Genomic DNA, 15577 nt, shown 5'->3' on the forward strand with positions numbered 1-15577 from the left:
CTGGAGAGTGGAGAAGGCAGGGGCCAGGCCCATTTGGGTGAGTATATCCCATAAACATTCCCTGCTTGGTTGCCTCAAGTAGTTTCCAAAATTCTATCAGATTTAATTGTATTGTTCAACATCTTTGGAGTTGCAATGTGTTAGTGATTTATTGTATGCTTTTTCACTCACGTTAATTTTTTTAAATGTCTAGTAATTCCAGTCCACCGGTCCCATCCTCCTCCACACTTCTGTTTATCACCCTTTATCATGAGAAATTGACCATAGAAGATAAAATACTACGTTTGAAAAATAGGACATTTTATTTTACTACAGTTTCTGATGTTGTAACAGAGATCTAGTTAAAGAACAGGTTGTTGAAATCAATTATTAGATACTGTCAGGCATAGTGGCTCATGCCTGTAATCCCAGCACTTTGGGAGGCTGAGGTGGATCACTTGAGGCTGGGAGTTTGAGACCAGCCTGGCCAACATGGTGAAACCCCGTCTCTACCTGGGTGTGGTGGTGGGTGTCTGTAATCCCAGCTGCTGGGGAGGCTGAGGCGGGAGAATCACTTGAACTCGGGAGGCGCAGGTTACAGTGAGCTGAGTCGCTGCTGCACTCCACCTTGGGCAACAGAGCGAGACTCCCTCTCAAGAAAAAACTCAGTAATGAGATACTTACTGTGTATAGTCATCTGGGACCTATGTTGAGGTTGACATGTTAGCTGGCCTTTCAAGATACATTATTTTTTCTTTTTTTGGAGATGGAGTCTTTCTCTGTCACCCAGGCTGGAGTGCAGTGGTGTCATCTCGGCTCACTGCAACCTGGGCTTCCTGGTCTCAAGTGATTCTCCTGCCTCAGCCTCCCAGCAGCTGGGATTACCGGTGTGTGCCACCACACCCTGGCTATTTTTTGTATTTTTAATAGAGACAGCGTTTCGCCACGTTGCCCAGGCTCATCTCCAACTCCTGGCTTCTTTGGAGCCTCGGCCTCCCAAATTGCTGGGATTATAGGCAGGATCCACTGTGTCCAGCCCAAGCTACATTATTGATTGGGGACTACCTCAAGCACTGAAGCTCAGGATCATTTGCTGGTGAAATTCAAAAAATCAAAATGTATAAAATCAAATTGATAGTCCCCACTCTGCCAATGCGTCCAGTGAGAAGCGGAGAAAGACAAGCTAAAAGAAAAAAGAGGCGGGAATTTGGATCGAGCTGTAACCAACTTAAAATATGTAAACCTGACTCTGGAGATACTGAAATCCTTAGCATCATACTGGAAATATTTTCAGAATGTTTCTGAAGAAAACACACGGTGAATGAAATTCTGAGTTTTAAGTGGAATTAAATGGCAGTAGTACATTGCAGAGACTTTGCTGCCAGACTTCAGGATTTATGGATCAGTACAATTAAAGAGAATAAATAACTGGAAGACTATCAAGAGGTTCCAGCTCTTTATGTTTGCCAAGCATTGCTAGCACGGTTTCCACCTACTAAGATTCTGCTGGGTGAGGGGTTTACCTCATAAGACCTAAGGCATAATAGAGTTGAATTTAAACGAAGAATGAGAAAACAGTTCAAAAGATACACAGACTACAGTTTATCTTCACCATGTGGAAGTTACTGGTTGGCATTTCTCTGTGTTTGAGTCCAGCTCGTCTGAGCCTAATTCCCACAGGATCGATTTCTGCCAGGTGACTCGCAGCCAGCATAAATGGGAAGCTCTGTGGTCTGGGGAGCTTTGCTGTGACTGACAGAGTCTAGTCTAGTTATAGTAGTCTTCATCTGTGCTCAGGCGGGGACCCTCCACTGTCTGCAAGCCTCAACTCCAAACCATACTCAGGTTTCCCTGACTTAAGCTGTGTTCCCTGGAGACACATACATGCAAGAATATGTTTTCCAGAGCTGGTAATATAATATGCTGTGGCTGCTACCTTTTTTCTAAATGTTTTTTAGTATGGAAAATTTTAAGCATATCCCAAAGTAAAGAATACGTAATGGGCCGGGCGCAGTGGCTCAAGCCTGTAATCCCAGCACTTTGGGAGGCCGAGGCAGGTGGATCACGAGGTCAAGAGATCGAGACCATCCTGGTCAACATGGTGAAACCCCGTCTCTGCTAATACAAAAAATTAGCTGGGCATGGTGGCGCGTGCCTGTAATCCCAGCTACTCAGGAGGCTGAGGCAGGAGAATTGCCTGAACCCAGGAGGCGGAGGTTGCAGTGAGCCGAGATCGCGCCATTGCACTCCAGCCTGAGTAACGAGCGAAACTCCGTCTCAAAAAAAAAAAAAAAAGAATACGTAATGAACCATCAGATACTGTCACTCAGCTTCAACAATTATAAACTAATGGCCAATGGTTTTTTCTATACTTCTACCCATTTCCCCAACCCTAGATATAATTGTGAAGCAAATTCCACACATTTCATTCATAAACATCTTGATTATATATCTCTAAGAGCTATAGATTGTTTAAAAAACTTACCATTAGCATACTTTAAAATATTAATAAACTCCTCAGTCTCATCAAATATCTAGTTAATATTTAAGTTTCCTTGATGGTTTCATAAATGTACTCTTATTTACATATTTATTTACATATTTATATATGTATATTATAGTTTGTTTTTTCTATTCAGTACACAAATGAGATCTATGTTTCTTTTTCACCAGTTTTTAACCATCAGGATTTTTATGATTGCATGTACATGGTTTTATTTTACATTTTTCTTTTTCTTGAATTTCTTGTAAATTGAAAATTGATCCTAAAGGGCTGATAGTTTTCTGTTTTATTTTTGGCAAGAATATTTCATAGGCAGTGTTGTTTAGTCAAGAAACACGTTTATCTGGGTATCACTCTTTTTAATGTTGACCACTGATGACTTGGTCTAGATTCATTATTTCATTAAGAGTGCAGGTATTTTCTCACCTTTTTATAGAAATGCAAAAAAATTACCTGATTCTTGGGGCACTTTTAAGTTTCTATATTGTTGTGCTAAACTCTTTAGCAATTGTTCACTGTTTGCAAGTGCGATCTCAAGTCTCCCTCACACAGCAAGCAGGGATGGTACACGGCAAAAACAGCCATCTAAAATTATCACTTTCATAGAACGAAAGTTTCAAAAGCAAGTGTAGGAAACATTTAATTGAATATTAAAAGGTAGAACTTTAAATACATATATCTTTCTGGAAGATTCTCCACTATCCTGATATTTTCCCCAACATGCCACTTCAGACAGGAGAAGCTGCGTTCTGGATTCACACCATGGATCAGAATATAGGAACCATTAGTTAACACCATAGTGTTGATCAACATCTGTTAGAAGGTGAATGTTTGTCTTGCCAAATTAAGGGTGAAGCTCAACGTTATTTTTGAGAGCACCTTTAATACATTGTGTATTCCAAATTGTTGTATACAATAAGTTACACTAAGTTTACAAGCTATTGTTTATTAAATAAACATGTATGAAACACCAATTCTGTGTCATGCACTGAGTCAGGCACTTGGAATATAAAATGAACTAGAATATAACATACAGACATAACAAAGATTAATAAAAATGTGGAGTGAAGACATTATAAAACAAAAAGAAATTGAAGTTAAGAGACATGCATCATTAGTCTGTGCTCCGTGTCTAATGGCCTTCCTGCCCATGGGCATGCAGTATCCTTCTCTGTGAATCCTCCTTCTGTGAAGAAGGCATATGTCTTTTCACACTTATTTTGAAAACTAAGTATAAAATAATGAAAAGTTATCTGAAAAATCAAAGGTAAAGTAAAACCATAAGAAACTAAATAATATTTGGAATTCATTTGTCGTGTTTCTCCTACATTTTCTCACTGTAATAGATATAATCAATCCTCTTTCTCCCTTAAACACTCAAAAATCCTGTTGTTTACACGAATGGTTTATTGAAGTAGTCTTTAAAAGTATTCTATCGCTGTCAACCCATCTCATGTTGCTGATTAGGAAACAGCAATCTAAAATGTGAAGTGACTCAGGAGCAGGGTGTTCAGTTTCCATTTAGTTGTGTGGTTTTGAGTGAGTTTCTTAATCCTGAGTTCAAATTTGATTCCACTGTGGTCCAAGAGACTCTTAGATTTCCATTCTTTTGCATTTGCTGAGGAGTGTTTTACTTCCAATTATGTGGTCAATTTTTGAATAAGTATGATGTGGTGCTGAGAAGAATGTGTATTCTATTGATTTGGGGTGAAGAGTTCTGCAGATGTTATATTAAGTCCACTTGGTCCAGAGCTGAGTTCAAGTCCTGAATATCCTTGTTAATTTTCTATCTCATTGATCTGTCTAACGTTGACAGTGGGGTGTTAAAGTCTCCTACTATTATTGTGTGGGTGTCCCAGTCTCTTTGTAGGTCTCTAAGAACTTGCTTTATGAATCTGGGTGCTCCTGTATTAGGTGCATATATATTTAGGATAGTTAGCTCTTCTTGTTGTGTTGATCCCCTTACCACTATGTAATGCCCTTCTTTGCCTTTTTTGATCTTTGTTGATTTAAAGTCTGTTTTAAACTCCTGCTGTTTGCTTGGTAAATATTCTTCCATCCCTTTATTTTGAGCCTATATATGTCTTTGCACGTGAGATGAGTGTCCTGAATACAGCACACTGATGGGTCTTGACTCTTTATCCAATTTGCCAGTCTGTGTCTTTAAGCATTTAACCCATTTACATTTAAGGTTAATATAGTTATGTGTGAATTTGACCCTGTCATTATGATGCTAGCTGGTTATTTTGCCCATTAGTTGATGCAGTTTCTTCATAGTGTCAATGATCTTTACAACTTGGTATGTTTTTGCAGTGGCTAGTACTGGTTTTCCCTTTTCATATTTAGTGCTTCCTTCAGAAGCTCTTGCAAGGCAGGCCTGGTGATCACAAAATCTCTCAGCATTTGCTTTTCTGTAAAGGATTTTATTTCTCCTTTGCTTATGAAGCTCAGTTTGGCTGGATATGCAATTCTGGGTTGAAAATTCTTTACTTTAAAGATGTTGAATATTGGCCCCCACTCTCTTCTGGCTTGTAGGGTTTTTGCCAAGAGATCCACTGTGAGTCTGATGGGTTTCCCTTTGTGGGTAACCCAACCTTTCTCGCTGGCTGCCATTAGCATTTTTTCCTTCATTTAAACCTTGGTGAACCTGATGATTATGCGTCTTGGGGTTGCTCTTCTCAAGGAGTATTTTTGTGGTGGTCTCTGTATTTCCTGAATTTGAATGTTGGCCTGTCTTGCTAGGTTAGGGAAGTTCTCCTGGATAATATCCTGAAGAACGTTTTCCAGCTTGGTTCCATTGTCCCTTTCAGATACACCCTTTCAGATACACCAATCAAATGTAGATTTGGTCTTTTCACATAGTCCCATATTTCTTGGAGGCTTTGTTCATTCCTTTCCATTCTCTTTTCTCTAATCTTGTCTTCATGCCTTATTTCATTAAGTTAATCTCTAATCTCTAATATCTTTTCTTCCTCTTGATCGATTTGGCTATTGAATCACGAAGTTCTTGTGCTGTTTTTCAGCTCCATCAGGTCATTTTTGTTCTTCTCTAAATTGGTTATTCTTGTTAGCAATTCCTCTAACCTTTTTCAAGGTTCTTAGCTTCCTTGCATTGGGTTAGCACATGCTCCTTTAGCTCAGAAGAGTTTGTTATTACCCACCTTCTGAAGCCCACTTCTGTCAGTTCACCAAACTCATTCTCCATCAAGTTTTGTTTCTTTGCTGCTGAGGAGTTGTGATCCTTTGGAGGAGAAGAGAAATTCTGGTTTTTGGAATTTTCAGCCTTTTTGCTGTGGTTTTTCCTCATCTTTGTGGATTTATCCACTTTTGGTTTATGATATTGGTGAACTTTGATGGGGTTTTTGTGTGGACGTCCTTTTTGTTTATGTTGATGCTGTTCCTTTCTGTTTGTTAGTTTTCCTTCTGACAATCAGGCCCCTCTGCTACAGGACTGCTGGAGTTTGCTGGAGGTCCACTCCAGACCCTGTTTACCTGTGTATCACCAGCAGAGACTGCAGAATAGCAAAGATTGCTGCCGGTTCCTTCTTGTGGGAGCTTCATCTTAGAGGGGCACTTGCCAGATGACACCCAGAGCTCTCCTGTATGAGGTGTCTGTTGACCACTGCTGGGAGGTTACTCCCAGTCAGGAGGCACAGGGGTCAGGGACCCACTTGAGGAGGCAGTCTGTCCCTTAGCAGAGCTTGAGTGCTGTGCTGGGAGATCTGCTGTTCTTGTCAGAGCCAGCAGGGAGGAATGTTTAAGTCTGCTGAAGCTGCACCCACAGCACCCCTTCCCCCAGGTGCTCTGTCCCAGGGCATGGGAGTTTGATCTATAAGCCCCTAACTGGGGCTGCTGCCTTTCTTTCAGAAATACTCTTCCCGGAGAGGAGGACTCTAGAGAGACAATTTGGCTATAGTGGCTTTGCTGAGCTGTGGTGGGCTCCACCCAGTTTGAACATCCTGGCGGCTTTGTTTACCCTGTGAGGGGAAAACCGCCTATTCAAGCCTCAGTAATGGTGGATGCCACTCCTTTCACCAAGCTTGAACATCCCTGGTTGACTTCAGACTCCTGTGCTGGCAGTGAGAATTGCAAGCCAGTGGATCTTAGCTTGCTGGGCTCCTTGCGGTGGGATTCACTGAGCTAGATCACTTGGCTCCCTGGCTTCAGCTCCCTTTCCAGGGGAGTGAATGGTTGTGTCTTGCTGGCATTCCAGGCACCACTGGGGTATGAAAAAAAACTCCGCCAGCTAGCTTGATGTCTGTTCAAACAGCCACCCAAAGATGCCCGGTGGTTGAGCCTCCTGATCTCCAGACCTGTACTCTTCTCACTATGTCACACTGCCCAAGGTTTCTTTCACATTAGGAACTATAAGCATGGGTGGTACATTCTAACATCCTAGAGCATTAAAGTATGGGTGGAAAACAGCCCCATTTAGGAGTCTAGACATAAAGCGGGATGTCAAAAGGGCAAGTGGCCAAAAGACTATGGGGATTCTCGTTCTGCCAATTACTTGTTCTGTTTGCTCCACAGCTCCTACCCCTTGCTGTCCTTCTCCTCTTTGTCTTTTCATATTCCTATTCTTGTGTCATTGATACTAACCTGATGGGACTGACTGGTCTTTTGTTGGTGGTTTTGTGGCTGTTGACTTTGGCTATTCAATCTCACCATGAATTACTAACTCTGCTTCAAGAGAAGGAAAACACCAGTTGAACCACTTCACCTGGGAACTTGAATTCAGTCAGCTGTTTGGGAAAGCATAATGTTCTTAAAAATCAAATTTGAATGTCTTTTTTCCCCCTCCTCTGTTCCTGGCGCCATCCATCTTCAGAGCCAACTGTTTGAAGACAGAAGGGGCCAGGAACCAATGGGGGTGGGAAAGACATTTAAATTTGGGCCAGGAACCAAGGAGGGAAAAAAACTGTTGTCTTTGAAGATGGAAGAGGTCAGGAACCAAGGAGGTCATCAAATTTGAATATCTTTATACAAGATCTGCACATTGTAATTTACTATATACTCTGCCATTGTCCATTGAATGATAGGAGCCTTTTTGCTACATTGCTCATAACAGCTGGCCTCTGACAACATTTGAGTTGGCAATTAGCGGACTAAACTTTTCAGGCAGATGTGGAATTTTGGGGGCAGGGTACCATAACTGTCAGCTTACTGTTAGTCTCTCAAGCCCAAAGCATTGCCTGCAGCATTCTTCTCACTCAGCTCTGCAGGGTCAGAACTGAGTACTGAAATGTCCAAGATTACAGGGTTTTGCATTTGATGATGAGTCTTAGGGGGCTCCAGATAGTGTAGGCAGATTAAGGCAGTTCATAAGAGAAAACAGGTCAAAAACCCTGTTAAAACACATCCTTGTATATGCTTGAGAATCATGAAATGCTTCTTCTGACAGAAATGCCTAAATTAGCATACGAAGTAGTAATAGTTGGTTCTACATGAAGGGCAGGGTGCCCTTATCTTATTTCTGAAAGAATTCTCCTGGAAGAGACATCTGCCAGAGAAGGTACAAGCCCCAGCAACAGTATACTTTCCCTTTGCCCCAGCATAATTTTCACTAAAATCCTCTTCAATGCAGGTTGCCAATTTAGCCTGTTCCATCTCCAACAATGAAGAAGGGGTGAAATTAGTTCGGATGGCAGCCACCCAGATCGACAGCCTGTGTCCCCAGGTAAGCCTCATTCACTTTGTTTCAAAAGCCTGTTAGTGACCTTCTCCACTCCAGCCCTCATGCTCCTCCTTTCCTTTCTCTATTTCTTCTCGCTGGACAATGCTACTCACCACTCATGGGGCGTTTCAAATTCCACCTTTCTCAGGAAGAATAAACTACACTGGTCTCTTCAGAATTACTGTGACAGTGGCGGGGCATGGTGGGTCACACCTGTAATCCCAGTGCTTTGGGAGGCTGAAGTGGGAGGATGGATTGAGGCCAGCAGTTCAAGGCCAGCCTGGGCAATATAGTGAGACTTCATCTCTACAAAAAATAAAATAAATTAGCTGGGCGTGGTGGTGCATTCCTGTAATTACTGGAGAGGATTGCTGGGACCCAGGAGTTCGAGGCTGCAGGGATCAGTGCCTGTGCCACTATGCTCTCCACTCCTGTTGACTTTATTCTGTTTTGGGTTGTGATTTAAATATCCCTTATCTATTTACCTTGTCTCAGCAGCTAAATCATAAACTTGCACGTGTGGAAAGCAAGAATTGCATTTCTGCCGCATCTGTGCTAAGTGAATGAGACTTGTCTAGTATATACTTTTTGAAACCTGAGGCAAACTATTGTGTCTTAAAAAGAAGCAAAGCAAACAAAAATTAATGGTAGTTGATAACTTATCTTTTATGTGTTTGTCCTTCTGAACACCAGGAACCCACTTATCTGTAGAACGTCCAGGGTCCATGGTTTAACATGGTCTTTGACCTGCTTATTCCTTTTTTGAAGTGTGTGGTCATGATGTCCCTGGATTCTTTCCAACAAATAGGTCATCAATGCTGCTCTGACACTGGCCGCCCGGCCACAGAGCAAAGTTGCTCAGGATAACATGGACGTCTTCAAAGACCAGTGGGAGAAGCAGGTCCGAGTGTTGACAGAGGCTGTGGATGACATCACCTCAGTGGATGACTTCCTCTCTGTCTCAGGTAATCATTACAAACAAGCCCCATACAAGGCAGCTGGAGGAGGGTAACAATGAGAAGGAATGTCTCACAAATGTCATGGGTCTGTGTTTCAGGCGCTCTCCTTAGATCTTTGAGTTTTTTTGATCATCTCTGCAAATGTGATTATAACCCTCTCTCAATTCTTTGGTGTTTATGTTATTTCAAGATACAGAGTCAAGGCATTAAAAGGGAACACATGATTTAAGGTGGCTTATCCTGCTTTATAGTGTTTGGAGTTTATAAAGCAGGATGGCCTGTGATGTATCTGAATCACTCATGTAAAAAAGGCTGTGGAATATGGGATTCATTAATCTACAGGTTTATGTCTTAAAAATAGGTGATCAGTTACTCCTATTTGGCTGTGTTGTTTCTCTTTTTTTCAACAAGTGAAGTTTTGTGATAACACTGGTAAAGATATCAGCCACATAATTTACCTCTGAGAAGCCACTTGGTAGCTATCAAGGCTTCGAGCACTTGTCTATGAGGTTGTAGAATGAAATGAGTGAAAGAAAATAGAACTGCTCATCCCTTGAAATTATAACTTTCTTCTTTGTAAATGAAGCCAGACTGGAGGATGTAGTAGACACGAATAACTGTGGAGTCAGTTTGACCTTTAACAGGACTCATGGAGTCTGTTTCAAGATTGGCTACCAGCCAGCAAATGGGTCTTTTTCCAAAAGCTTTTGACCTAACTTAGTTGGTCCAGTTCACCTGGAAAAGTCTCTGTGAGGAGGAGGTTACTGGAAACATCAGCCTTCTTTGTGAGGCGTTAAAAGAACCAGCTGACCCTTGGAAATGCGAATTGGCCAGGTGTTGATTCTACACAGGTGTGTGGAACTCACACCTACTGACTCAGGCAGTACTAGCCCTGATGACCTGCTGGTTCTTGGCAGACTGAGGGCTGGTGGAGACATTGCATCACCGCTGGTGGGAACCAGACAGACAGGACCTCTGACTGCAACAGTGTGCAAGTGATTTCTGAGTGGCTGTCGTGTTTAGAAAATGTTTCTAGTTGCAGTCTTTCCTTTTCTTGAAGAAACAGTAAGTTCCCACTGGGCTTGTCTCAGAACAGCATAGTCAAATCTGTAGATGTGATAGATAATCGGAAAGCCAGCTTTTCAATGATGGGGGCAAGTCAAGGCAGATGGAAACAGTTACATAACATGAGGCCTGTAACTGGAATTTACCTTACTCTCTGCTGCTTGGTTTAATTCTCATCAAAATTCTATAAAATAGGTACTAGTAATTCCAGATTTTCTTTTAAGAAATCTAAGTCATTGAGAGGGTAGGTAACTTGGCAGAGATGGTATTAAAATCCAGATTATCCTCTTTTCAGAAACTGTTTAATTCTCAATAAGTCAAGATAGAAAGGAAATTTCCTTCAGTGCTTCCGCCTTTCACTTTAGCTTCCTCTTTCCACCTCTGGTATTCTCATTCCAATCTCTAATCCCTTTCAGAAACCTGTCTTGTTTTTTGTTAGCAAGGTCTTTGTTTTTGATAACTTGTCAAAGCAACAAGTCATTTAAATATCACTATATCTAGAGCTTAGCTGATAAAAGAACTCAATACATTGTCATTTCTTTTTTTTTTCTGCTTTGCTGATAGCTGAGTCCTAATCCTGTAAAATATACTCCCCCAAAATGAATCTCTCATAAGGTACTTGGAAATTGCTCAGATAGGTATGTTGGGAACTTGGGTGATGGAGAATAGAAAGGTGGCCACTGATACGAATCTTTCTAGCATATGGTCAGTTTTTTCCGGTATAACTGTGGTGCTCCAAATAAGAGCCCTTCCCAACCAGCCTCAGATCTCACACAGCAATCCTAACAGCCCCTGAAAATCTTCTGCATCCCTTCTACCTTCATATCAATAGGAAATACCTATACACTGCCTTTTTCAGAGAGGAATCATTTCAGAACTTTCAACTTCTCCAACCTATTCTTTAAATGCATGTACAAAAATTTGAGGGTGGGGACAAGCAAGGTGAGGAGGTCTTATCTCAGACTTTTTCAATAGGGCAAAGCATTTCTTAATTTTCCTCCCTCAAGCCCTGCCTCTTTGTTCCCTTTTCTCTTTGCCATTCCTTTGTGCATCTCATTATTACCAACAACAAGAAAAGGCTTTGGCTTCTGCTGATAACACTGTGCAGTCCAACCCCAGTGGTACAAGTGCTGTGGCATGCCATGGCAGGAAAATGAACAGGCACTGTCAGGGAGCCAGCTTGGCAGGGTCTGCCGGAGCATGCCTTTGGAGTTGACAATCAGAGGAAGCAGGCACCTTTCCACAGACGGGGTTTGACAAATAATGACACAGCCCACTCCGTCCTGTGGTAGGCTGCGGACACAGCCCGATAGTTAGAGAAACTACTTCTCATCTTCTCTCCAAGCTAGAGCCAAACATTTACATTGGTAAATTGCAAGTTTGGCCCAGGAGATGTTTTGAAATGGCATTAATGACATTTTATGTATCAGTTTCTTCTTAGAGGAATATCTCTTCTGGCAGGAAACTCTATTTAAAAAATAAAAAACAGATCTTTGTTTTTAAAAGACTGTAGTTTTTTTTATGCTACCCTAACTTGTGTATCTGATATTAAATTTATCCATATGAAATGCAACAAGTTTGGGGAGCAGTGATGTTAGCTATTAATATTACAGGAGCAAAACCAATTTTCAGATCTGGCCTATTCTCATAAAAAAATGAAATGGCTGTGTTGGAACATTTAAACTTTTTCCCATTTTGGAAAACCTACAATTTTTAATAGTGTTTTAAAATAAGCATCTTGGCATTAATCATGTGACAGTTTAATTCTTGGATTTGGCTCACAAAGTAGTAGAAATCTAAGATCTGAAAAAGCTATTAACTTGATTTCATAATGTCCAAGAGTTTTGGTTATTTTTTCTTTCCCTGTTTTTTTTTTTAATGCTACAGTCTTAAGTTTGTCTTCTTTTAAACATTCACAGTGAATTTCATTTTTTGAATCTATAGCCTTGTGGTTTACGATAATCAAATAGTTTGGTCATCACTGATTTTTTTCATAACAATTATATCATTTCTAAAATAATAATGTTGCAAAATGTAAGGAAGTTTACATCAAAATATGTTGCAAACAAATGTTTCATGACATGTTTAAATACCACACTTGATATTAGAGTGTGCCACCCAAACATTACAGTTTTTCCGCCGCAATGGAATAATCTGTAGAATACATTTGCCTTTTATTACTATTTTCATCTCTATTCCTTTCTAGCTGCAACATCAATCCTCTGTCTCTTTACTTCATGAATTCTTTCTCTTCAAAACACCTTAGCATAAAAGTGTGTAATCGATTGCCCCTTCTCAATGGGCATGTTCATTCAGTATCTCTTCTTTGATTGCCTGCTGCCTATGTGCCACTGTCAGGAATGCAAATACGAATCATGTACGTATTCTGCCTTTAAATGATTGACTGCCCTCCTTGCTACATACTAGATTAGTGTGCTTAATAACTGTAGGTCCTAGACCTGAAGGCACGGGGTATAAGAGTGGGGAAATCATGACAAGGGGTTCAAAGGTCCGTGTATACACCAAGTATGGTCTTCTGACCAAAAAGTTCATGTTCATGTCTACGTGAACAGGTATGGCTTTTTTCCAAATACAAGCAAGCCTCGAATATATTGTGGGTTCTGTTCCAACTACCACAGTAAAGCACCAATCGCAATAAGGTGAATCATACAATTTTTTTGTTTCCCAGTGAATGTAAAAGTTACGTTTACAGTGCAGTGTAGTCTACTAACTGTGCAGTAGGATTATGTCTAAAAAATGCATTTAAAAATACTTCATTACTAAAAAATGCTAAAGATCATTCTGAGCCTTCAGCCAGCCATAATCTCTTTGATGGTGGGGGGTAGTTCCTTGATGTTGATCAGAGTGGTGGTTCCTGAAGGCTGGGTGCCTGTGGCAATATTTTAAAGTAAGGTAACAATAATATTTACTGTATTGATTGAGTGTTCCTTTTACGAAAGATTTCTCTGTAGCATGTGATGCTGTTTGACAGCACTTTATCAACAGTAGAACTTCTTTCAAATTGGAGTCCGTCCTCTCAAACTCTGCTGCTACTTTATCCTCTACATTTATACAATATTTTAAATCCTTTGTTGTCATTTCAACAATGTTCACAATATCATACCTAGGGAGAGATTACGTCTCAAGAAACCATTTACTTTGCTCAGACCTAAGAAGCAATTCCTCATCCATTAAGTTTGATCATGAAATTGCCACAATTCGGTCACATCTTTAGACTACGTATCTAATTTTAGTTCTCTTGCTATTTCTACTTTCTTCCTCCACTGAAGTCTTGAACCCTTCAAAGTCAACCATGAGGGTTGAGATCAGCTTCTTCTAAACTCCTGTTAATGTTGGTATTTTGACTTTCTCTGGTGAATCAATCATGGATGTTCTTAGTGGCAACTAGGACAGCAAATTCTTTCCAGAAGGCTTTTAATTTACTTTGTCCAGATCTATTAGGAGAATCACTATCTATTGCAGCTATAGCCGTATAAAATATATCTTCTAAGTAATAAGACTTGAAAGTCACAATTACTTCTGGATCCATCTGTTACAGAATTGCTGTGTTAACAAGCATGAAAACACTATTAATCTCCATGTACATCTCCTTCAGAAATTTTGGGTGTCCAGGTGCATTTTCAGTGAGCAATAACATTCTGGAAAGAATTACTATTTTTATTCTAAGCAGTAGGTTTCAACAGTGGGCTTGAAATATTCAGTAAAGCATGCTATAAATAGATGTGCTGTCATTGGGCTTTGTTGTTCCTGTTACAGAGCACAGTCAGAGTAGATTTAACATAATTCTTAGGGCCCTAGGATTTTCAAAGTGGTAAATGAGTATTGGCTTCAATTTAGTCATCAACTGTATTAGCCCCTAACAAGAGAGTCAGCCTGTCCTTTGAAGCCAGTCATTGACTTCTCTCCACCTATGAAAGTTGTAATTGGCACCTTCTTCCCGTAGAAGGCTGTCTTGTCTACATTGAAAACTTGTTGTTTGCCCCCTTAATCAATGATCTTAGCTAGATCTTCAGGATAACATGCCACAAGTTCTATTCTGTCTACATCAGCACTTGCTGCTTACCTTGCACTTTTATGTTATGGAGATGATTTCTTTCTTAAACCTCATGAACCAACTTCTCCTAGCTCCCAACTTTTCTTCTGCAGCTTCCTCACCTCTCTCAGTCTTCATAGAATTAAAGAACATTAGGGTCTTGGTTAAGATTAGACTTTGGCTTAAAGAAATGCTGTGGCTGATATGATCTTCTGTTTAGAACACTCAAACTTTGTCCATATTAGCAACAAGGCTGCTTTATTTTCTTATCATTTGTGTGTTCATGGAAGTAGCACTTTTAATTCTTTCAAGAACTTTTCTTTGTACTTACAAGTTGGGCATTGGGCCTCTCTTGACTTGTGACATGGCTTCCTCACTAAGCCTAATCGTTTCTAGCTTTTGATTTCAAGTGAGAAATATGTGACCTTTCCTTTCACTTGAACACTTAGAGGTCATTGTAGGGTTGTTAATTGATCTAATTTTAATATTTCTGTGTCTCAGGGAATAAGAAGCTTGAGAAGAGGGAGAGAGGTGGCTAACGGCAGTCTTGGTGGAGCGGGCAGCACACACCCAACCTTTATTAAATCTGCCATCTTATATGGGCATGGTTCCTGATGCCCTAAAACAGTTACAATAGTGACAAAGATCACTGATCACAGATCATCATAACAATAATGAAAAAAATTGAAATATTGCAACAATTGCAAAACTGACACAGAGACAGGAAATGAGCGTATGCTGTTGGAACAATGGCACCAACAGACTTGTTTGAGGCAGAGTTGCAACAAACCTTCAATTTGTATTTGGAAAAAAAAAAAAAGTCTGTATAAGAAAGCGAGACATGCCTGTAGATTGTTACTAATAAAATACAAATTTGTTTGAAAACATTCTGAACCATAGTAGCTTTTACATGTCTGCCATCCATCAATATAACTACTATCATGAAGAAATTGTGACTCGTTTTTTCATAAAAGGGGACCTGAATTGGAGAAGGTTGAAAAATTCTGAGTAAAGTATAATTATATGTTGCTTAACAACAGGTATACATTTTTGGAAATGCATGGTTGGGCAATTTCCTCACTGTGTGAACTTCATATACTCTATTTACACATCCAGATGATATTGCTTACTGCATACCTACATTATATGGTAAAACCTATTGCTGTTAGGATACAAACTTGTACAGCATGCTCCTGTACTGAATACTGTAAGCAATTGGAATAGAATAGTTAAAGTTTTGTGTATCTAAACATATATAAATATTTTAAAAGTGCAGTAAAATTGTAATATAATCTTACAAGACTACCTTCAGATATGTGGTCTGTTGTTTACTGAACTGATTT

General features: G+C 40.1%; 1 protein-coding gene across 7 annotated transcripts in view; it reads left to right on the forward strand.

The window, feature by feature from the left end:
- Window positions 1–15577, forward strand: part of CTNNA2 (catenin alpha 2) — a 1152426-nt gene that overhangs the window by 1038817 nt on the left and 98032 nt on the right. For all 7 annotated transcript variants that reach the window (XM_021670969.2, XM_021670970.2, XM_021670971.2 and 4 more), the window contains 2 exons: window positions 8067–8159; window positions 8965–9121. In XM_021670969.2, coding sequence (XP_021526644.1) covers window positions 8067–8159; window positions 8965–9121 — 250 coding nt within the window. The remainder of the gene's footprint in view (window positions 1–8066; window positions 8160–8964; window positions 9122–15577) is intronic.

This window comes from Aotus nancymaae, unplaced genomic scaffold (assembly GCF_030222135.1).
Source record: "Aotus nancymaae isolate 86718 unplaced genomic scaffold, 86718_ANA_hifiasm-v0.15.2.pri h1tg000017l, whole genome shotgun sequence".
In the NCBI taxonomy this organism is placed as follows: domain Eukaryota; kingdom Metazoa; phylum Chordata; class Mammalia; order Primates; family Aotidae; genus Aotus; species Aotus nancymaae.